At 47.0% G+C, this 24537-nt stretch overlaps 1 protein-coding gene and 1 long non-coding RNA gene across 3 annotated transcripts in view; one reads left to right on the top strand and one right to left on the bottom strand.

Annotated features, from left to right (window-relative positions):
* The window catches only part of Ufsp1 (UFM1 specific peptidase 1), a 207439-nt gene that overhangs the window by 137479 nt on the left and 45423 nt on the right, over window positions 1-24537 (top strand). Inside the window, exon 5 of one of the 2 annotated variants that reach the window (XM_055065149.2) lies at window positions 14585-14871. The exons of the other annotated variant lie outside the window; for it this stretch is intronic. Within the exon in view, the coding sequence (XP_054921124.2) occupies window positions 14585-14826 (242 nt within the window). The 3' untranslated portion in view covers window positions 14827-14871. Of the gene's footprint in view, window positions 1-14584; window positions 14872-24537 lie in introns of those variants that run through there. 2 annotated transcript variants of the gene reach the window in all.
* LOC140213690 (uncharacterized) lies at window positions 2222-6847 on the bottom strand. The gene is made up of 2 exons (XR_011890590.1): window positions 4626-6847; window positions 2222-3013 (listed from the first exon to the last, which is right to left on the bottom strand). It is a non-coding gene; the product is annotated as an uncharacterized lncRNA (long non-coding RNA).

Below are 24537 nucleotides of genomic sequence, written 5' to 3'. Positions count from 1 at the left end.
CGTCTCAATGTCCTTCGAAAACAAAAAGTGTTCGTTAGAATCAGATAAGTACCACAATCGGACATTGTCAGCTACCGTTACTGCTTGAAAATCTTTCTCGGGTGGGTCAAAAATAGGCATTTCAGAGAGATGGCATTTGTTTAACGCATTCACTGTCCCCTAAGCTCTACTGAGACATGGACTGCCACTAAAAGGGGTCATTATTGGGGTCTGGTCAAGTTCGCATTATCCGGCGAATGCCAGTTTTAGGATCGAAATGATGAATGTTTAATCCCATAGAAATGCATGGGCGTCGGCCAGGTTCGAATTAACTGAAAAAATTAAATTAACCGGAGTCAAATTATTGGAAGTTCACTATACACCCTTTTCTGTTCTCCAAGAAGTTGCCATTTTAATATGTAGTTTTCTTCTATCAGTGTGGCAATGGTGCTAAATTTAGCATTTGTTTGAATCATCCATTGTTCCAAGGACAAGCTACAAAGTAGGGGCACACTTTGAGACTTGAAACATTTCCACATATAAAGGCAGGGCATGTTAACATCTGTACAATTAACATAAGTTGGCTGTATTGTCTGCATAGCATGTGGTTGCTTTGTTGGAATGTGGTCTTTCTGTAAAACAAAGTTGCATTTGTTTCAAATAAATTGCTGAACCATCGCTTGTGTGTTTTTTTGTGCTCTGTGCTGATTGCGCTTTTGAAAGTGCAGTGAGCAACTGCAGACTGAAATGCACAAGGCTTAACTTTATCATGCCAGGAAGCATTTTGGCTTGACAAAGGAGCCTTAATTAACCCCTTCCATGCACACACTTTTTTTGTATAAACACATCAAATGAAAGATAGTGACCTCTTCTCATGTATTTTAAAGCCTGGCAGTGTTAAAGACAGAGTGAAGTTGTACAAATACAATTTACTGTTCAGTATTGCTGCTAAAACCTCATGCTTGTGTATAGTATATGCATGCAGTGCTGGCTATGCCGTGGTAGAGCCGTGAAACAGCTTTCACTACACTGTTTGCTATAGCATTGCTGTGTTCTGCAACCTGAGGTCAAAACTATAGATCTCTAGGTGTTCAGCAGCACAATTGACAGCTATTTCCGTATGTTCTATGCACTCCTGGCCAGGGACTTCTCGTCCTGTAGGCAAAATAGATGGCTGCCTCGGACGCTGTTTTGGAAAGAGCGCAGGGTACCTCGAAAGCTTGCTCACAATGCTTCACCAGCAGGTTTTGCCATCGAGAGTGGAGGGGGGCACAATAATTTGACTTTACATGGTGCGGCACAATGCCTTAAATCTGCTGCTTCTGGCTTCCACTTACTATGACATGCTGGTGCACCTCAACATGGAGCAACCCCATTTTACTAAAATTCTGAATTTTTCTACCAACATGGTGTGGTGTGGCTATCTATGATCACTGTATAAAACCGGGGCAAACAGCATGTCTAAAAAGTACAAAAGCTGGTATAACTGTAATGAATGACCTGCAGTCATCCGAAATGTGCAAAATCGCAAGAATTGGTCAAACTCAAACACTGCAGAGTTTGAGTAGTCCTGGCACAATTTTTTTCTTATGCGTGTGTAGCTGTCATTCAGTTAACTGCACTACAAAACTTCAAATTCCTTCTATGCGCAACAAATATATCCTTAACGCCAACATTTAAAGATGTGCCAAAGGCAGTGTGGCCCCATAATCTGGTGACAACATTGCATGGTAGGTCACAAACAAATGATGCATGCTGTAGTTGTTCATGAGTAAGCCATGCCATTATTAGGTCATTGAAAACTGAGCATGTTAGGACCACTATGCAGCACAACATTGGTCTTTCTGTCTTGGTGCACACTGTGGAGTGGGTGCATGTTAAAAACCTCAGGCGATTAAAGTTAAGCCGGAGTCCGCAACTATGGCATGCCTCGTAATCGTATCGTGGTTGTGACTTATAGAACACTAGAAGTAAACTAATTTTAATTTAGATGTTTGAGAAGAGTCATAAGAAAATTTATTTAGTGAAGCAAGTCTTGGCACACATTAAGAATCGCTCGAAGCACATGCAGCTTTCAGTGGCATGGTGTGGCCATAAAAGCTGCCATTTGGAACCAGATTAATATAAAAAAATTCAGTCCAAAAGTTTAATGTCAGTGCTCCTTTACATGTAAGCATGAGGGACACATCTTTAAAGGCATCATCTGAATCCTGTGGAAGTATTGGTGAATATCGAATGGCCCTACATCTAAGGAAGTTATAGGGTGTTATGATAACAGGAAGCCACAAGATTTTTGTTGTGCACTCTTCCTATATAGGAAGAGTGCACAATATAGGGCAGCAACAAAATAGTTGGGCCTAGTGAAGAATTCATTCAAGATCCTTGCCAATTTGGCAGGTTCACTATGATTAGAGATAATGAAGGCCAAGCACCTTGAAATGCATGCCCAAACCTCATCAGCATTGCATCACTTATTTCAAATAACTTTCATTTTGTCATTTTGCCAGATTAAAAGTTCTCAAAAACCTGCTTGACTGGTTTCAAGAACTTTTCGAGAACGGTTTGGTTACATTCGAATGCAGCATTGTCAGTCTTTAGTGAACTAGACCCATCTTTACTGATATGCAATTAGGTAGATCAAAGCAGATGCTGTCAAAGTGCATGTGCAAGAGTGTTTGGAGTGGGCATTCCTGGGTTATGTTGCCAAGAAGGGAGTTTTGAGCTTAATGCACACAGCAGCTATAGATATGAAAACCAGCACTTTATTATTTTTTTAGATACCACAGACCTTTAGCAGGGCTTGAGCTAATGCTGGTCATAATCTACTATAATTTCCACCATATATGGCCCTTGTCATCACAAGTTTTTTTATGGTCCTACAGTTTATTCCCGCTGTGTACAATCAAAATCTCTGCCAAAGACAACAGAAACAGTATGATTGGAAACTGCAGAATTCTCCATCTGCGGAGGTGGCTGGCTGATTGCCGTATTAGATGCTTTGTGAGCTGGCATTGATGTGTAAATCTCAACTCATCTGCAAGCATACAAAATAGGCTTTGGGATACTTTTACCACAAAAAGAGAGACTAGAATGACTGTTGCCTGTGACATATGGCACATACCCATGACGAGGGATCGGCTAGGATACCCCATGAATACAACATCAAATAGCTTTATATTCCCACTAACTTGATAGTACATAATACTGATATGTAAAAAAAAACAACAACAAAGTAACTGAAAAACGAACAGGTCTTCTACGATTAAGCCACAAGGGGAAAGATAGAAACATTTGTGTTAATTGTATGAAAAAAATGTGCCTAAGATGTCATCTTCCCAGCAGCAACAATATGATCATGCACAAACTAGCATTGCTCTTCAGGCACACACCAGGCTGCTCACCCCATTTTCTACAAGATTTGAAGCCCAACAGGCAAAAGGGGTGAATACCTTCAGCATAAAAGAAGAAAGTTATTCTATTCCATATCCTCACATGAAACACAGCAATATTGTTACAAGCCATTTTCACACATTGAAGGCATCAGCAATGTGATGAAGACAATTGAAGCACTCATGTTCTTATTTCCATTGCAATACAAACTTACACTTGGTCATATGAAGGTGCATGTGCCAAATTCAACCGTGTACTGTTATGAGGCACATGGAACAGACATTCCAAGGAAGTGAAATACTTGTAATGCAGTTACTTAATTTGTCCAGTCAGAAGGGCAATGCGCTAAATACAAAAAAACCCTACAGGCCCACTATGCAATGCTTTTGCCAAACTATCCAAAACTTCAATGTGTGCAAGTCCACTATGACCAGGAAAATAAGTAAACAAATTAATTGAAGATGGAATGAAAAAATGTTGCAACAATTGAGGAATGAGTTCTTTGCTTTCTATTGGCACACGGATAGACAGTCGATGGGCACCATTTGAACTTGAACTCATGGCAGTGTTGCAGGGGCAAATACCACTCATACTTCCGAGAAGCGTCAGTTACAATGCTGAGTTGGAAGGGAAACTTTACAAATACTTCTTCGGAAGTTCAAGCATCTGACCAGTAGGTAGTTGAGCATGACTAGGGGAAATATGATCAATTTCACAAATAGCACCATTCCAAAAGAACTGGCATACTGCATTGATTTCTCAGGTGACAACTATTTTTCGAAAAGCCTCTGCGCGCGTTAATACAACCTGAGCCAGCTTAAATCCAGGTCACATGGAATCGAAAAATACAGCAGCGAGTGTAACACTTAAATTTGCTATCTCGCGAACATGAGCGAAAACTTCAATTTGAAAAGGTTTGCTCGAAAGGAAAACTCACGGCCGTAACGCTGCTGCCCATCGCCAGTTGCGTGAATAAAAAAAAAAAAAATGTGCACGATCAATACACACTTCGTCGATATTTGAAGCAGATCGTTAGTGGATATCAAGAAATGTGCACTGGATAATAGCGAAACATCTAACCGACTGACTGACGGAAGTAAGTCTCACAGGATAAGTTTTCTCTATCTGCACCGATAATGCAGCACGTTCTGTGCAATTAAATCGCCCGTAATGCGCAGCAATTACCGCACTCTATTGAAGTCACCATCGCAGCGAAGCGCTATTTATTTCAGTACCACGAAAAACAAGGTATTCACCTAAGTACAGCGGCGGTTTACCTGTCGGCAAGCCCCTAACTCGCATATGACGAAAGCAAATGTCACGGAGTCCAAACCCACGATTGCTCAAGTCAAACTGCGCTCGCACGAATATCGCGCACGTTATACGCTTTCGACACGCACAAAAGCGCGCCAAGCGCGCGCAGAACGTCTTGCAGCCGACACGACGGCAATGGCTAATCTACGTTCGAGAATAGCTCCTTCAAAAAAGTAAAAACAAGAAACAATGTGACGTCACATCCTGCGAACAAGAGTTGTTCTCCTTGCTCACCTTCTCTCAGCCCACGCATGCGCAGCGATCACGGAGCACTTGGGGGCGATGTTCAGGTCTTAACCACAGACGGGACCGGCACTTTAACGTCAACACTGTAGCGACGTCAATGGCCGCACTTCTTGCAAACAACATTCTATGCAAACAACTTCGAGCACTTCACGGCTGCTTTAGGTTGCCCCTGTGATCCACCACGGCCGCCGCAAACCGGTCGGACGAACCGTATTGGGCGACGTCGACGAACGCGACCGATTGTGGATCGTCGGCGACGGATCCGAGAAGTGCGGCCGCCCGGGCCCGGCGTCTGCCTACATTGCGTTGCGGGTGCACGTTGCGCGGGAACGGCGAGACCATGACGGCCTCCCGCGACCACGCGTCGAGCACGCACCACCTTTCCCTGACGGGTTAAAGTCCAGCGCCTCCAGGATCCGCCTCCCCGCAGGCGAGGAAGCGAGCCTGACAACCTGGACTAACTTCTGTGACCCAACCTCATCGAAGGTGTTGTGGACCCCCGGCTGCATGAGCTTCTCGGTGCTGGCGCCTATGGGGATGCCGAGCACTTCACGGACCGCGATATTTTATTCCAGTACTGTCCACAACACCACGTGAATTTCACGATGTCAGCAACTTCCGTGCAGTAACGGAATACATTGATTGCACACATACGGATCGAACGACCGCAATGGGTACTTCACGAATGTACAGGCAAGTTGTCGCTCATTCCTGCCTTTGGACGGTACTAAAAATAAACTTCAGCGTATTTAGCGAAGGAAAATTACTGAGTGTAAGTGTGGAAATATAATAATGCTCTTTATTGAAATATGAAAAACATGGATGCAGTACTTTGGACTTCATGGCAGTGAATAGCTTTTAATAATGCTCTTTAGAATGATGTGAAAAACATGAATGCAGTACTGTGACCTCATGACAGTGAACAGCTTTCACTCGGGCATTCTCTTCTGCACTAATCGCAGACAAAAACTGTTTACTTAGCGTTCTAGTTGTAGCATGGTACTTCGCAATAGGTAATAAATATGCAGTATAGAAAAATACAATCAGAATCACAACAAATATACAGGTGTGCACTGCATAAGATTCTTGTAGAAACATCTAAAAGCATATAACGACTTGTGACACAAAAAGAATAGCTGGCAGAACATAAAACAGACCAGGTTCTAATGAAAAACAAAAAAATAAAAAAAATAAACGTAAGATGAGGCTTCTACACCCCTGAGCAACGACTGTATAAAAAATGTTATCACAGGCATCTAGTGAAAGGCACCCTCTGCATTAGTGAATACTCTTGTATAGAAGTGTGGCGGAGAAAAACAGGCTAGTTGTGGTGCTCGCAGAACCGAAAATAGCATTAGTTCCATGGAGCCCAGCTTGAGAACCTATTCACGATACATATGACAAAAATGTGAAGATATACGAGGTCTGTTAGAAAAGTATCAGACCTTTTCTTTTTTTCGAGCACCTGATAGATATGAAACAAGCGCGCTTGCATCAGCCGACCTTGAACCTTCGTGCGCATGTGCGAATTTTTTCCCACCGGCCGGTAGCGTCAGTCGCTGGGACGCAGTGTTTGAGTGATGTAGCGCGCAGTGCTCTTGGCGTTTTTTTTATTGCAACGAAAATGGCGGAGCGACCAATTTGATGCAGCGCTACTGCATCAAATTTTGCCAGAAATTAGGTGACAGCCAAGTGGAAACCATTTGGAAGATTCAAACGGCTTTCGGTGACGATGCTATGAGCAACACATAGATTAAGGAGTGGTACAACTGGTTTAAACGCTGCCGGACATCGGTGGAAAGCGAGCCGCGCTCCGGTCAGCCATCAACATGACCAGGTCATTGCCGAAGTGAACGCTATGGTGATGCGGGACCACCGTGTGAATATCTGAGAAATTGCGGAAGAGGTGGGCATCAGCACTTTCCCTGCACATTCCATTATGACCGAAGATTTGGCCATGATGAGAGTTGCGGCGAAATTCGTGCCGAAGCTGCTCACACGGTGGAGCAAAAGCAACTTCGTGTTGAAGTCTCACAAGACATGCTGGATTCCACAAACAGTGCCCCCGACTTCATGAACACCATAATCATTGGTGACGAAATTTGGATGTACGGGCACGACCCGAAAACCAAATCACAAATGTCACAGTGGAAGGAAGCGTTCCATGTCACCAAGACCAAAGAAGGCCCGCCAAGTGCACAGCAACGTCAAGTGATGCGACTGCTTTCGCTGACTCCCGCGGTGTGGTACACCACGAGTATGCACCACAGGGTCAAACAATCACCAAAGAGTACTACAGTCAGGGTGTCTACCAACCGGGAAAACCGGGAATTCTCAGGGATTTTTAGTAGTCTGGAAAAACTCGGGGATTTTGTGCCTCTGTCAGGGAAAATTAGCTTTAATTGAAAGGGTCGAAAGTCGCGGTAATGCTGGCTCGAGTAACAGACAGGAATCGTAATGAATCGTCTTTGACGCCCTGTCGTCGGCTGGAGGAGTTGCCAGTGTAGAGTCAACGACCGACTTTCCGTATTCCCGATAATTTGCACGGCTTCGTGGCACCACCACGTACCCCATAGAGTCAATGCATCAGCACGTCTGAAATTTCGGATCCAAGAACTCTTTGCTGTCCGATTTTCCGGACGTTCTGCGTGACCGCAGGTAGGAAACGGCATTAATCAAAGCCACCACCGCTGCCATTTTGATTACCTCGCCGCCTCGAACCGGCGCTATCGCACGCAGATCCGCTGGAAGCCGTAGCCACCACTGCGGCAACGCTACGCCTAGCTGCTTCGACGTTCGCTATTAAGCTTCATGCCGTTTGGTGCCGTGTTTCTTCATTTCTCCGCTGTCAGCAATAATTTTGGCTTCGAAGCTCGGAAAGCACGGCGCCTTCCATAATGTTGGTTCCTGAAAGTTAGTTTCGCCTCAGTACAGTTTTGTGACGCGGTGAAGCATTAGCAAAAGCATTGCGGTGCAGCTTAACAAGTGTAGAAAGCGGCAATTGTCACGGGACACAGTATGTATTCCTTAATTTTACACGCGTCCACCCGCCCTCTCCTGTCACAGTAGGAGCACCGCTATGCCGAATAAGTGTACTGACAGGCATTCAGAGCTTTTTCAGACGTGTCTGTGTCGATTTCAGCCCTGAAGAGCAGTAAAAGACATGCATTTATTTTTTCGGACTGCCTGATTTTTCGGAAGTATTCGCGGCCCCTAGGGGGTCCGAAAAATTGGACGTTGACTGTAAACTGACCAAGAGTATGCTTCAAATGGTCCGTAGTGCGAACGCGCGACAAAAGGAGAACGAGAACAGAGAGGTCCGACGCATTGAGGAATGAACGGGGAATGAAGTATGCGAGTGCTTCTTTGAAGGAGCCCGAGCTCAAAAAACACTCTTGGCTGACGCCGAGATGCAGGTGTCCCTCATACAAACCAAAATAGACTCTTTAAAGCAGTGAAACACAACACTGAGGCGTCGTGCGCGGGCTGGGGGTATTTCAGGACAGCTGAGGTTGACTTACGAGCTGTTGAGAGAGACTCTCAATTGTGACAAAATTCGGGCCTCATACCACTGAGCTTGCTATCAGTTGGTATAAATAGCTCATATTCGAAAATATTTGCTTCTGTATGCATCTCCTTTTTGTTTGTATTTGAGAATGTCTGACTCGATTCGCAATTTCTTTCGAAGACATTTTATTTGCTGTGCGTTTTACTGACCTCTCCCTTCTATTCTTTTTTTGAATAACATAAACTTAGTATTCAAATTGGATTAAGTCGGTTCTTTTAAAATTTTTTTTTCATATTCTTACTAAAGAGTGACAGCATCGGGCGATATGGTTCCACCCCGTCTTGCCATAAAACATAGTTCTACATCACTCAGGGAATTTCGCAAAGGCACTCAGGGAAAACCTGGAAAACTCAGGGAATTTGGAAATGTCAACTTGGTAGACACCCTGTACAGGGATGTCCTCCGTCACCTACCTGATGCTGTGTGGCGTAAAAGACCGGAGTTGTGGTCAACAGGAAATTGGCGCATCCATCACGACAATGCTCCTGCACATTCCTCGCACTTGATTGATACTTTTTTGGCAAAAAACCAGACTCCTGTAGTTCAACAGGCTCTTTACTCTCCTAATATGGCCCCCTGCGACTTCTGGCTGTTTCCCAAAATCAAGAGGTCATTGAAAGGAGCGCGATTTCAGACAAGAGAGGACATTATGGCTGCAACCACAGCTGAGCTAAATTCTGAAAGAGGCCTTCTCGGAATGTTTCCAACAATGGCAGCACCACTCGGAGAAGTGTGTGCAGTCCCAAGGAGACTACTTTGAGGGTGATTAGGTTTCCAATCCTCCAGTTATGCCAGTTTTATTTCTTCAGCCAAAGGTCGGATACTTTTCTAACAGACCTCGTATATGGACATGTTGAGATAAGAACGGTAATCGACGTCCTATGACCATGATCGTATATGACAAAAGGTGGAGAATACCATTTAAACGGTTTCGCTAAGTTCCATGTTTGGGGCCCTCCTGCATGCACGATAAATTTTTGTTGTGCGTGACTTTCCTCGGTGATCACTGATCAAATGCCGATACATCTTGAGTGAAAGTTGGGCTGAAAAGTGGCTTCTTTGTAGCGCATAGCACCTGGAGCAGCGTTTAGGATTTTTTTCCCAGAATAAGAAACAAAAGAAATGTTACTTAGTGCTTTAAACAGTACAAGTTGTTAGGCTTGCATGAAAAAATACTCAAGCATGACAAAAATAAATTGTGCATGCAGGAGGGCCCAAAACTTGGAACTTTGCGAAATCGCAAAAATAGCATTCTCCACCTCTTGTCGTACAAGTCTTTTTCCCAAGAAAGCTAGAGCGTTTCATGCAGAACTAAAGGTTATTCCTTTGTGTCAACATATTTGCCTATCACATACAAACATTTCATTGAAAACAATAAATGGTCATGAGACCTTAATTACCGTAATCTGAACATGCCCATATAAGTTAGAGAAAACTTTGCACATTTTCAAAAAATTTCACACATAGCAATTCCGACAAAACCACACCTTACTTTTTGGCTTAGATGTGACAGACGCACACTTAAAGTGCAGCCACTCCAGGCACCCACCACACACAATGGCGTTATCATGGACCCTTTGCTGACATGCACTACATGTCCACAAACTAAGATTACGCTTTTGAGTAATTGTTGCAGTGAGTGCGGCCCACCCATCATCAGTGAAATAGTTCTGGATTTCACGTATCTCAACTCTGTCGTCCATAACTGCTGAAGGAACTTTCTCAGGGGCGACTTCAATTTCTTCTTCACCAATCTTGTGTCCCCTGATAGCCTTTACTGCTGCGCCTACTTCAACAAACCACTGAAGCATCATTACGGCACGTTCAAGGGGGGCTTTCATTACAAATGGTGTTGGTCGTAGACACCTTCTCTTCTTTGGTAGGCCAACAACTGTTTGACCTCTCCCTTTCGGTCGACCACGATGTTTTATTGTTGTGGGCAGGATAACATCTTCAATCGACATGGCATCTTGAGATGGCTGCTGCTGGTGTCCGCCTGTAGGAAAATGGGTACATGTAAAACTGTATGGAACCGCTAACGAGGAGATGAGGATACATGCAAATGGCTCACCCGCAGGTGAAGCAGCTGCAGCAGACTTGCTGTCTTCAGATGGCTGCTGTTGGTGTCCGCCTGAAGGAAAATTGGCACATATACAACTGTGTGGAACCCCTAACGAGGAGATGAGGATACATGCAAACAGCTTACCCGAAGGTGAAGCAGCCGCAGCAGACTTCCTGTCTTCAGATGGCTGCTGTAGGTGTCCGCCTGAAGGAAAATGGGTACATGTACAACTGTGTAGAACCCTTAACGAGGAGATGAGGATACATGCAAACAGCTTACCCGCAGGTGAAGAAGCTGCAGCAGACGCGCTGTCTTCAGATGGCTGCTGTTGGTGTCCGCCTGAAGGAAAATAGGTGCATGTACAACTGTGTGGAAGCGCTCACGAGGAGATGTGGATACATGCAAATGGCTCACCTGCAGGTGAAGGAGCAGCAGCAGATGTGCCATGTTGGCTGTATGTAGCTGGAGCTGACATTGATGCGTCTTCTTGATCTGGGCATTCGACGATGACAACTCCTGACCCATTTTCTACAGCAGTGGTGAACTGCCTTACCGCTGTCATTAAAGCTTCAAACCTAGACATTGGCTGCTCAGCAATGCGTGATGCCAATTTCTGGAATGCTTCGCTGCTTTTTCTGTATTTTTGTATCTCAGACAATATTTTTGGCCTTGCATTGCTGTGCAAGTCAAAGACAGCTGCAGTCCCAGGTGCATATTCTGGTGATGTTGCAACTCTGCAGGTCTTGGCATAGTATGCCTTTGTCCAGCGTTCAGCAATACCAAACAATTGAAATGCTGGTAGGCCTTCCAATCTCCGCTCATGGAACATATGTTTGCAGGGCATTCCAAGAGCTCTGTATGTGGGACATGTGCACTGGTCAGTAGTTGATGTCACTGATGGAGCAACTTGGTTCATGCTCTCAGTTGTTCACGCACCCTCTTAAAGCAATATGGTGTGAGGAGCTGTGCAAACTTGCTCTCGTCTTCTGTTAAGTTCAAGATTGCAGGTGTTTTCAACAAAGACTCCACAGCACGGTGGTCCCTTTCAATACGAAAGCTTGTTAACAGTGCCATCAGATCACTGAAAAGTCGTGGAAGGCTTTCATACTTTGAAATAATTTGCATTACTTTCTGGTTAATAGATTCAACCCTGTTGTTTGTCCTATTGCCTAAGGTCAGTGACCCTTGCATTCCTGACACCCATTCATGTCTTATTGGGTGCCAATTCTTCATGAAGTATGCCATCACCAGAGGACACTCCATATCTTGAATGCTCTGCAGCAGTTGCGAGTACTGTTCGTTTGTCCTAGCATAACACATTGACTGCAGCTTTTCCAGGATTGCAATTCTAAGAGGTGGTGTGATGGACATTTTCTGCTGTGTGATTTCCCTCTTAAAGGTACGCAGGACGTGAAACAGGCAAATGTAAAAATTTGCATTGGGAAATATTTCTCCAAGTATTTTTTTCTCTGTAAAATCCTTGTCTGTCATCACTGCAGACGTTCTGAGCATGTGCTCACTTCCAGAGAGCACAACAAATCGATGAAAGAGTGAGCGAACTGTGTCCTCATCTTCTGACACACACAGGAAGAATCCGGCAACTTCTGTGTACCCATTCGGATCTTCTACACAGATAAAGTACAGTGGCAGCCTCCTGTCATTAGTCTTATGAATAGCATCCACGAATACTATCTCGGGGTAGTTTTGAAATGCACTTCTCATGTCTTCATCTTGATAAAACAGCCCAATGAGCTGGTTGTCTTCCTCTCTGGCCAAGATATCAGGGTCCCTCCAGCTTGCCTGGCAATAGATGCTATCGACTGCAGTGTTCCACTAGCATAGATTTCTTTCTTTGCTGCTGCTGCCTGCACATTACGAAGATCTCGAAGCAGCACAATCTTGCCATTGCTCCGCAGGTTAGTCTGGATAAGCTTTTTATTCCCTCCTAGCGAGAGGATCTTCTCAGTATCGTTGAGTTGTTGCCCAGTTAGCTTACGCTGTCGTGGCAGTTGTTCATAACACCCTTGTAACGAAAGCAGTGGAGATTGAAGCCACTCATTTACTTCATAATTGGTCGCGACTTTGCAGGAGGTGCTCTGCAGCATTAAAAATTGTTCCATGTTTGTTTGTTACACGCCCTAGTAATACAAGAATGTACAATAGCCCGCTACTAACCTTGCTAACAATGTGGTTATGCGCTGTCTCGATTGCCTTAACTTGATGGGCATGGCCGTCTTGGGATGTCAGGAACTTTATTCTGGCTCTGCAGCCGATCTTCGTCGTCCTGTAATAACGAAGGCCGTGAATCAGAAAGTTTAAATTATGGGGTTTTACATGCGAAAACCATTTTCTGATTATGAGGCACGCCGTAGTGGAGGATTCCGGAAATTTCGACCATCTGGGGTTCTTTAAAGTGCACCTAAATCTAAGTACACAGGTGTTTTCGCATTTTGCCTCCATAAAAATGCGGCCGCCGAGGCCGGGATTCGATCCGGCGACCTCGCACTCAGCAGCCCAACACCATAGCCACTGAGCAACCACGGCGGGTGAATCAGAAAAGGTCACGCGTTAAGGAAGTAGTTTAAGTTTACAGTTGATTTGGCAAGAAACTAACTTTTGATTTGGTCGTTCACCTGTTGATCTTGAAGTAAACTTCCGACCCCCATTAGTGCAAACGTACTCGATCTCAGCAAACTTCAGAGCCGGATCCGCGTCTCTTCTCAATCCTTCTTCGCTGCTGCAATAGTTCTCGATGAATGTACCCAAAACTGGACATAATTGTCGTCTTCGTACTGACGGATGGCAGCCTGCAGGTCTTTGTAAGATGAAAACGTCGCTCCCAGGTCGAACGGGCCATTCGGTAAAACAGCGAGGTTTTCCATCACTTAACGACGGGTACACTATACGTGGCCCGTAATACGGCCGTGGCAACTGCCACAGAGTGTGTGGAAAGGTGGAGGAACAGAAAAAGAACGAAAGAAAAAACGACTGACTAACGACACATGTGCAGTGAACAGATTGCTCTTGTGACTGGCGAAACACGTGTAAGGATGAAGTGTCCGTTGTGACTGGCGAAGCACGTGCTCGGAAGAGACCCGTCACTATTGGGGGCGAGCTCCACCACATGGAAGAGCTGACGCTGCCGTCGGCGTGAGGTGGTATGAAGCCTCACGTGGACACAGTGGCCGCGTCGACTGCTTCGGAAGCGCCTAAGCGAGCTGAAAACGAAAGTTTAAAGTCCCCACCTGCGGCTGCGGTTCTGATTTAGTGGGGAGGTTTTCCCGCTTCGGGTGTATGCTTGACAACACTTGAAAGTACTATAATAGGTAGTGGCTGCCTTTGAAGGCGCCCAACTTGGTAGGCTACTGCTCGGTGCCGCAGTGCCGGACGTACACAACGGAGCCCCTGTGTCAGCCTTTAGACATACTCGCAGGACAAAAAGTTGCGCGAAACGTAGAACCGGCAAGCAGCCATTGGCTACAACTCGGTTGTGCAACAAGCACTTCCCCGAGAAAGATTTCTGATACGGCGTCGGGCTGCGATGTTCCATGAGTAGCAGAAAGCGCGCACTGAGACGCTCGTCCGCGCGCGCTTCCCGGTTGTCGTGAAGCTTTGGTCTACGAATAGGTTGATGCTGGATACTATATGATAGGCGTCCACGGAACAATAGTTGCTTGCGTACTGTCAAATGCTCATATGCTGCGGCACATAGTTTACGGCACGGTGCGAAAACGCGCTCGCAGCGAAAGCGAAACATTGTGCGCGGACATGCATGCAGATGCGCAGTCGGTCACCGCGAACCCGTGCGATCGCTGCATTGAAGCTTCATTATCTTATGCTCCATTTGGTTGCATACAAAAGCGGGCATTAAGAATAATGACGCACTCAAGAACCGATACACCCAGCAGGCTGTTTAATTAAACATATTGCCATTCGATCTTATGCGTAGGCGTAATATAGCTATCTATGTAAACAATATTGTGAAACGCAATCATCCTTTCCATGTGTCCATATTTTTTTTTCAGGTTCTACCAGAAGTACTGCCGCTGGATATGTCGACTTGCATCCTGTACATAATGTATATGGAAAAAGACTAATTGAATTTGTTTTAGTTAAGGCATGGAACAACATACCCTCCAAAATAAAAGAAACGAAATTTCGGCAGAGCACTGAAATCGTATTTATTAGCTATAAACCACTGATTTGGTGCCTGTACTCATGCTTGGCGTTCTGTTCTTTGCGGTTTGATAATTTATGTAACTGGTGATAATTTTTATGTATGGTGTAATAAAAATATATTTGTTTTTCTGTTTTTTATGTGCTAATTGTTGCTTTCATCCTCTGTATTGATCCTCCTATGCTTGTACCGAATGTCTATTATATTTCGCATCCGGACCCAACCATTAGCTTGCGTTTATTGAGTCCAACAATCTTTTGCGTATGCACTGTACCACCTATGATGATTATAATAAAGAAAGTTCACTCTAATGGAAGGGGAACGGTAAAAACATTAAAAAAGGCACGGCACATGTTCCTGCTTGTGTAGCACCAGACAATGAATATTCTACTGAATTAAGAAAAAGAAGCAGCGGGTAATTGCTCGCTTAGAAGACCGCTAAACATGCAGTTCGATGAAATTTGAGAAATAATGATATTGAAGCTTCCAAGACTTTAGAAGAAAAGAAAATTAAGACTGAATCATCGCGACGGAACATCACAAGTCGCCGTAGGCGTCGAAGACCCTAGCTATAACGAAATTATTTTTGAACAGCTCCGATAGTGTCCATGCAACAGTGGTTGCTTGCGTAGTGTCAAATGCTCATATGCTGCGGCATAAAGCTCACGGCACGGTGCGAAAACGTGCTCGGAGCGAAAGCGAAACATTGTGCGAGGACATGCATGCAGACGCGAAGTCGGTCACCGCGAACCCGTGCGATCGCTGCATTGCAGTTTCATTCTGTTATGCTACATTTAATTACACAGACAGCCATCCCACTATAAGAACATATTTCACATAGTTTTCTCAGCGATTGTTTACGTTTCACGCAAACCGGTTCGGGGGAATCGATCGCGGCGACCGCGCGCAGTGTCCCAGCTTACTGTACTATCGTGAGCAATATGAGCAGGAACACGCGAGCGCGTGGGAAATAGCTTCGAAACCGACGTGGGGCGATGCGTTGCGGCCGCTGTAGGAAACAAAGTGGAAAGGGCGCCGCGGTTCCGCCAACTGTCGGCACTCCCGCCTCACTAGCGTTACTGCGTAATGGCAGCTGATTGCGTGTCACCGGGCGCTAGCGATGATAAGGCGGTTATGTCATGCAGAGCGTGGACCGTGCTGTCTGTACTTGAGCGCAAAATATCTCTAGCTCTCTTTTTATCATACTTGCGGAACGTATCGCAATGATACCGGCGTGATACTGTGGCGCCTGTAATAGCGCTCGCACGCAGGAAAAAGCAGGGTTGTTTTGTTATGCGTGTTTTTCTATGTCTCGGTTATTGTGAACAAAGAAAAGTTGTACGCAGCAGTGAATTTAAAGGTTTTATTAGACGATTGCTTAATGGTAACAAAATTTTCATCCACACAAAAAGTATCCCAATACATCAGTGTTACAGCTTGACCTTTCCTTGCAGGCTTCATGCGTTAATAACGGGTCATGGCTCCGCCTGCTTGAATGACGGCCTCCATTCTTTTTGGCAGAGACACGTAGAGAGCCTCGATGAAGGCTTTGTCATCTTGAAGATGTTTCCACTCGCGCTTTATGGCTTCCCACAGTTCATCACTGGTCGTCGAGTCCAAGGAGAGTCTTGAAAGGTTAGCCTTCATACGTGCCCAAACATGTTCTATGATGTTCATGTCTGCACCCTTCGCACACCACTCCAAGCTCCTTACCCCTAGTTCGCCTAAAAGACGTGCCACGACCTTTGCTGTGTGAACGGGAGACAAGTCCTGCTGGAATAGATAATACCCATCCGGGTGTGGACCACTCAGTGCATAGGGGATCATCTCGTGCTCCAGCAATGTGCAATATGCAGAACTCGTAAATCTCTCAGGGATTCTTACAATGGGACTTAGGCCATCCCGCGAAATAGCCGCCCACACGTTTACTGACGTGCGTCCACTTGCGGCCACCTGCTTGACGTTCTGCGGAGAGAAGCGCGTATTCTTCATGCGCCACACTCTTCTCTGCTGGTCCCAGCGGCTTGAGAACGTAGATTCATCAGAGAAGATGACATATTTCCAATCCTCGACCTTCCAGCTGCGGTGATCGACAGCAAACTTTAGGCGAGCAGTCTTGTTGGCAACTGTGAGAAGGGGCTTCTGAGCAGCGATACGACTACGGAGGGCGGCTTCCCTTAGCCTTCGCCGCACCGTGCTGTCGCTTACATGTTCCAGGGCAAGAGTACTGCGCACCTCCTTCGCATTTAGAAATGGCTTCTCGTTGACTGCAGCAACAATTTGTAGGTCTTGATCCGCCGACGTGGCGCGAGGTCGCCTCTCGTGCGGCGCATCCTTAATGCGTCCTTCATCTCGGTACGCCTGCACTATCCTGTTGACTGTGTTCAACCGGCAGCCCGTCAAGGCAGCAATGTTTCGCTGCGAGTAAGCTTTCTTCCACAACTCAACGACTTCTTCCCGCTTATTCAACGGCACTCGAGACATCGCAGGACGCTGAAACGCACTTCTAACCGCGGGCAGTCGTGGTCTCCCTTATAAGCATTTGCCACGAAAAAGAAATTAAAGATGCGCGTCGGCCGTGACGTAGCGTTTTTACTTCTTTTCTTGTTCATCAAAGATTCGAACGTTTCCATGAAAGGTGCGACTGGCCTTACGATAGACCTTTTAAGAAGTCGGCCAGAAAATATTCCCTGTCGCATGCTTGCAAATATCTAAGAATCGGGTCTGACCGCTCCACATACGCACACTCAGACAAAGAAAAAAGGAACAAAAAAGGTTAACAGCGGTATTTTGCGCTGAACTACAGACAGCGCGGTCCACGCTCTGCATGCCATAACCGCCTTATCATCGCTAGCGCCCGGTGACATGCAATCCGGTGCCGTTACGCAGCAACGCTAGTGAGGCGGGAGTGCCGACAGTTGGCGGAACCGCGGCGCCCTTTCCACTTTGTTTCCTACAGCGGCCGCAACGCATCGCCCCACGTCGGTTTCGAGGCAATTGCCACGCGCTCGCGTGTTCCTGCTCATATTGCTCACGATAGTACGTAGTAGGTAAAGAGATAGCGTCTGTAAACCATTCTGTATTTTCTGTTTGTCCAACATTATTATTTTAAAGGTAAAATACTGCCATTTCGAGAGTACTTGCAAAATTGTTCAGGAGGGCTGCCGCGTAGTATGTTTATTTAGCGCCGACGCATGTGAGGCGCTTCCGACAGATGGCGACTCCGTAAGTCGTCCTCGCCTGTGGGTCGCCTCGCATAGGGCGCTCACGGGAAGACTACAAATGAAGCTGTGCTGGGGGATATGGGCTGGACTAGTTTTGAAGTGAAGGAAGCTCGCAGTAAAATTGAGTATGAAGAACGGCTGAGGAATATGGAAGAAAGTGAATGGGCTGGGAGAGTGTTCAGGTATCTGTACAGGCAAAACATTGATTCACAGTGGAGGAAAAGAACTAGGAAGCTTACCAGCAAGTATGCGGCCTGTGGGGTGGGCAACACAGCAACAAGGAAGCTCAAGCGGAAAGTCAGAGGCTGAATTAATCTCATGGGTGGCGGCAATGGAAAAGAAACCTGCCATGAGTAACTACTTAAGAGGAAAAAACGAAATCAGAAAAGAAACCATTTATGATAACTCAAAGGGAAGCTCATTACTTTTCGAAGCGAGATCGGGATGCCTTAGAACACGCACCTATAAAGCGAGATATAAGAAAGAAGAAGAAGCATGTGCTTGCTGCGGTAAAGCTAGGGAAACGACGGAGCATATTTTATTACAATGTGAAGACGTCTATCCAGCGGTCGATTTAGGCACCACTGGCCTCCTTGAAGCCCTTGGGTTCAGCGGGAGCAGTGGTAAAGCAAACAGGTCCGCAATAGACATTAGTAAGAGGCGATTGGAGGATTGGTGGAAGAAAAGTAGGGAAACGACAAAAGACGGAGACGTACAAAAGCACAATTCGCAATAGGGGATCAGAAAGTTTGGACGCGGTAGTTCATAGTGTTTTTTTTTGTTTTTCTTTTTTCATTGGTTAACCTAGGTAGGATATTAGGCAGCATAGTAGCAAGAGCTTGGTGGCGCAACCCACCGCCCCGTTCCAAAGGGGACGCTCATAACATCCATCCATCCCTCGCCCCAATACCGACATCGTTATAGTGACGGCCCCGTCGCTACAGTGTTGTTGTTAAAACGACGGGCCCCGTCACCGTAGTGTGGATGTTAAAGTACCGGGCCCCGTCACTGTAGTGCACATGTTAGGGTACCGGGCCCCGTCACCGTAGTGAAGATGTTAAAGTACCGGCCCCCGTCACTGTAGTGCAGATGTTAAAGTGCCGGGCCCCGTCACTGTAGTCACTACCTTCAAGATTTGTGCGGCAGCCGTATGGCGAAGCGGCCAATCAGCGACCGAGGAGTCGTCACTCTGGCACCAACGGCAGCCTCACCGCCGCTGATCGTTCCGTGGCGCCGATATTGTCGCTAGGCCTTTTCCGGTTCACTTCAAAGCTAAAGCTTATTTACCGCGCTTTGGAATGAACACCGACTGTCACAAGCCGCAGTATTTTCATACTGTTGTTGTTGCTCTTCGCAATGATTATAATCGCGACATGCACTTCGAGTCGCCAGTTTACCTCTGCTGCCAGAGCGCGCGTATGCTCGAGCAACGAGGAGGCGTTATATCGAGCAGATGACGCAGCATAGTTTTACGTCACTATTTTTGTGACCCACGTGACCAAGCCGTGTTGCGTTTCCTCTCCTACAACGTCACAGCATCACCCGGTACCCAGATACCGAAACCGAAATTTCTCGGTATAATAATGCTATTATAAGCTTCGCCTTTAGGAGTGGAACGCGATAGCATTAAAAAATCCCTGACTGCTTCTCGACCTTCCTGGGAACTGCAGCTTATGTAACATTACCAGGAAACGCTTGCGGCGAACGCTATGCGCGAAGGCAAGCTCTCTGGTAGAAATGCGGCCTCTTGTGTGGGCCGCGTTGTGGCGGTGCCGAGAGCCACCTGGAGGTGTTGCCGAACTGCTGCCGAACTGTAACAGGTGTTCGCTCCGTTGATGGTTTTATGCTGTGGTCTTGCGCTTGTCCGACCCTTGCGCAGTCGCCGAAGAGTAGCTCTGGCCACGTGACTCCGATCATTGTTGTGGTGCAGACACACGCGGCACTGTAGACGTCAGAAGGGGCGATAGCACGTTGGTCGAGTCCGGTTTCGGGCTGCAAAAGCAGAGGCAAAATTTAGATGTGGCTCCTAGTGCACTGCTGCCGAACTGTCGCTGCATAGCACAAGTACGACATGCGCACACAACTTTAACTAGTATGTCCCCTACAATATGGAATAGAGGCAGCAATGTAGACAGCTTGGCCATTTTTTAACCGTGCTGAAGAGATGGAAGTTGAAAGTATTAGTAATCATTCCTGCTTCAGCAATGCCGGCGCGACCAAGACGCGGGCGCGTATCTTCCGGTAACTTGATCGATCGGTGCAGTGGTGAAGCGGGAATGAACTCCGGTCATGTTCAATGCATCGTGCACATATTCAATTTCTCGGCACGCGTGAACTTCGGCCACTGCTAGCGCATACAACAGAAGTGGTTTCCATTCTTGGGCAGCGCACACACAAACGAAACACGAGAAAGAAGACAGGACAAGTGCTCGTTGAACAACTTAAAGTTTTTATGTGAATAAAAGGATTATGTACCGAGTAATTATTAAATTCATGTGGGTTACATATAATAACCGTCATACACTCGGGAGTGATCAATGAACAAGCTCGCTCGTTTGCCAGTTGTTTACTTCGCTCGGCGCACCGCAGTAATCCATGTCTGTCTTCTACTTTTTTCGTACCATTTTCTTGTGAATCGGCAGAATTTCACTGGTGGCATCAACCCTTTCGTGTTTACATTGCTGTCGTGCCAGTTAACAACACAATAATAATTTCCGGTCATCCGAAGAGGCGCCGTCGCAAACAAGAGACGTTTCGCGCGCAGCGCGAACTGAACGCGGGCGCGACCGCTAAGGGAAGCGGCGGCGGAAACCTACACCCGTTGGAGATGAAATCGTTCCGCCAGGGGAGAAACCAGCGCTGGCATCTAGGATGAAACTTGGCGTGCGGTCGTCCATAGAGGAAAGAAGTATATCTATATCGTCCCTAAGCTCCTTAACTTCCATAAGTAATGCGTCCACGTGCGACCTACTACCATGCTCTGGCGAAGCCGACCGCGTTACCTCCGTGGGTCTCTGTAGCTCCTTTGTCTTCCCTTTGACACGATTGGCCCAGGTAGGCTCCTCCTGGATCCTCGCGCTGGACACCGAGCGCCCTCTGGAGCGGTGCCTGATTGCGCGCCGCTTCCGCGCAGCTGGCGTATACGCGAGCGGCTCTTGCCGGCCGCCGTGTCGACGTCGGTCCCCAGCTGCAGCTGCTCGGCGCGTCGGCGCCGCTGCCGCCGTCTTCTTCTGGCAATATAGGGAGCTTGAAATTTGTCCCTGCACTCCTTGGTCGCTGTGGGGTGCGGGCCACCACACAACGTGCCTTTCGGATCGCACTGGTGATCTTCCGCCGGCGATCGTTCGCCGCAGGTGTGACACCACTTGCTTCCGGGGTTGGGACACACAAACTGGTATACATAGCGCAAGAATGGCACAAGGACGAAGCAGGAACACGGGACGAGCGCTAACTTTCAACTCGTCGTCCGTGTTCGTCCCGTGTTCCTGCTTCGTCCTTGTGCCATTCTTGCGCTATGTATACAAGTTTGTATGTATCCCACCAACACGGCCAAACTTCTTCTCTACTTGGGATACACGTCAGCCTGGTGTCCCAGTCCTCCATACCCGTAGCAGACTTCTGTGTGGCGTCGCTAGAGCGTGCAGCAAAATGTGCTCACGCCGCATGCCTCGTAGTTGGGTACCCTCGAAAAGCACCACCACCGCCGTGGTGGTCTTGATCCGTCTGGCCTCGACAGCGCCCGGATTCTGATGATTTGCAATTCTCGCTCTGAGTTGACCTCGCTGACTTCAGCGTCGACTTCTTACACGTATTTTCGGGTACGCCGCCACCCCAAACGTGCCTACGCTGAGCCTGATTTGTTGCACTCAAGCGCACTCGTCCGCGTTTTTCTCGTGCCGAGTGCGCTCCACAAGAATGTTCTGAACTCCATTGGGACACATCGCGTCCTCTTCGATTGTGGCCGGAGCCAAGGATGCCCCCATGGCCAAGGCTTGCTCAAAGCGTATTTTACTGACCTTGTTTACATTAAGGCCGTCTCGAGGTCTGACAATGATGCCAAAAGTGTCCCTCGGCAGTCGAGGAAGCCTCGAAGCAGCGGGGACGCGTCGCGTGGTGCGGCCGCCGTCCCTTCGGCTCAAGGCGGTGGAAATACGCGTGGCAGACGAAGTATATTCTTCCCTGCGCCTGCCGGGCCGGCAGCCGTAAGCCGCCTTTCAACCCGGGTCGTATGCCCCTTCTTGAGTAATCTCTTCTTCCACAACGCCCATGCTGGGTTCCAAGTCCCACATGTGCGGGAGCAGGCCTAAGCCATGTATTTAAGAATGGTAATCGCATGCTTGGATTTCTACGGCGAAATTTTTCCTTTGTTCTCTCTGATTTAAACACTAAAGTTTACGCAACTCTAGTTAGATCAAAACTAGAATATGCTTGCTCTATTTGGGACCGATCTAGCTTTGCGTAAATCACCGCCCTTGAATCCGTTCACAACAGCGCTGCAGGATATGTGCTCTCAAATTACTCTCGCTACGCGAGCGTTTCTTCGATGAAAGGTAATTTAGGTCTACCGATCCTTCGGTCACGCCGTAAGTGCTTCCACTTAAGACCCGCCATAGTTGCTCAGTGGCTATGGTGTTGGGCTGCTGTGCACGAGGCCGCGGGATCGAATCCCGGCCACGGCGGCCGCATTCCGATGGGGGCGAAATGCGAAAACACCCGTGTACTTAGATTTAGTTGCACGTTCAATAACCCCAGGTGGTCGAAATTTCCAGAGTCCTCCACTACGGCGTGCCTCTTAATCAGAAAGTGGTTTTGGCACGTAAAACCCCATGATTTAATTAATTCCACTTATACCTCTATCACAAAATTTTTACACTAACCCAACACCTAAAAACGATCTTTCCCTCCCTCCAGATTACGTGTCTTCAAGGATCGATCACAAACTCCAGGTTAAAATTCCTTTATGTCGCACTAACAATTGCCATGGCTATTTTTTGCCGCAGACAAGCAGTGACTGGAACCACCTTCCTGCCACCGTCGCTGCAATCGAACACCCTACTGGCTTTAAAGTTGCAATTAACAATTTATTGTAAGAGCACTCCTATCTCTAATACCATCGGGTCCTGATAGTATGAAAATGAATGAATGAATATTCTGTCGTCTCAGAATAGGACACAATTATGGCGCCCACAGTTTTTTTGCTGACTGGTGATGAACCACCAACTTGTGGTAGATGTGGTGAGTGGCTGACCGTCCTCCACATCCCCAGAGAGTGTCGGGAAGCCGAAAAAATATAGAAATAATCATTTTACTCTAGCATACCCCCTATAATGTCCCTCTCCATGCCATTATGTTTCTTGAACAACCGCTTTTTAATATTAAAGCAGTCCTAGATTTACTGAATGACGTCGTATTACATGTAATTAGCCCGAGAAATTTGTAGCACGTCCTCTCGCCAGAGGATGCTGCTGCGGTAACGTATAATATAGCACATGCCTCCAGTTCCTTGCGTTTCAATGGCTCTGTTTAGGTACTAGTGTAAGGATTGGAGCGGTCGTAGTTGTCGGGAGGGCCTTGGGACGACAGGGCTAGGAGAGCAGGATTTAATTGCAGGATTTATTTTTAAAACAAGACATACATCGACAGTCTAGCGTGACTCCCAAATGGAGCCCGCAAGACGACGCATACTGCAAACAGCTTACGAGCACACAGCTCACTAGTACATTTCTAGCACGACAACGAGCACGCAGCTCACTAGTACATTTCTAGCACGACAACGAGCACGCAGCTCACTACGACGAGCACACACTAGGAGCCGACAATCGCTGCTTATAAGCTCTCGTCCCCCCCTTGATTCCAAGCGAACGGAAACGTTCGTCCAGTCATCGTTCGACGTCACCGTTCGACGTCACCGAAGATGACCCGCCCTTTTGGAGGAGCGGGCTCACATACTCGTGTTGCACACACACACAGGTGTAAAGGTCCGGAGCCGACGTCAGGGGGGCTTCGTAGAACTCTGCTCCGTCAAGGGGGGCGCTGGCGGGTAGCACATTCCTGAGCTGACTCCGCGCCACGTGGCTGCCGGTTATTCGCAGTTCTCTGAAGTGCGCCCCGTCTGGTCGGATTGGAACACGTGCAGCGAGCTGAAATAGCTGGCACGTTGCCACCCCGTACGGCCATTCCTAACACTAGTGCTTCTTGCCAATTCTTGCATCTGACATATTTTGTATATCGTATCATTATTTCGAAGTGCATTTTTCATGATCATAGTACCACCTCATTATTCAATGCCATAATATTATTAGATGTAGATTTTACGCACTTTACGACTACTATTTTTAGGCCCCTTTACAGCCACGTCACATCTGCTTCTCAGAATTCATCACTCGACTGCGAACCACTAACACTGGCATGACGCTCTTTGGCCATACCTGGCCCTTGCGCCACTAACCAACACACATTCGTTCATTCAAATATTAAAGGAACATCTCTGGTCGCGTAACTACTAAGCGAGAGTCACGGGATTATCGCAGTTATCATAATAATGATGATAGTTATAATTATCATATCAAATTGTAAT

Source organism: Dermacentor andersoni, chromosome 10, assembly GCF_023375885.2.
Source record: "Dermacentor andersoni chromosome 10, qqDerAnde1_hic_scaffold, whole genome shotgun sequence".
Lineage (NCBI taxonomy): Eukaryota > Metazoa > Arthropoda > Arachnida > Ixodida > Ixodidae > Dermacentor > Dermacentor andersoni.
This window is presented reverse-complemented; position numbering and strand designations above follow the sequence as displayed.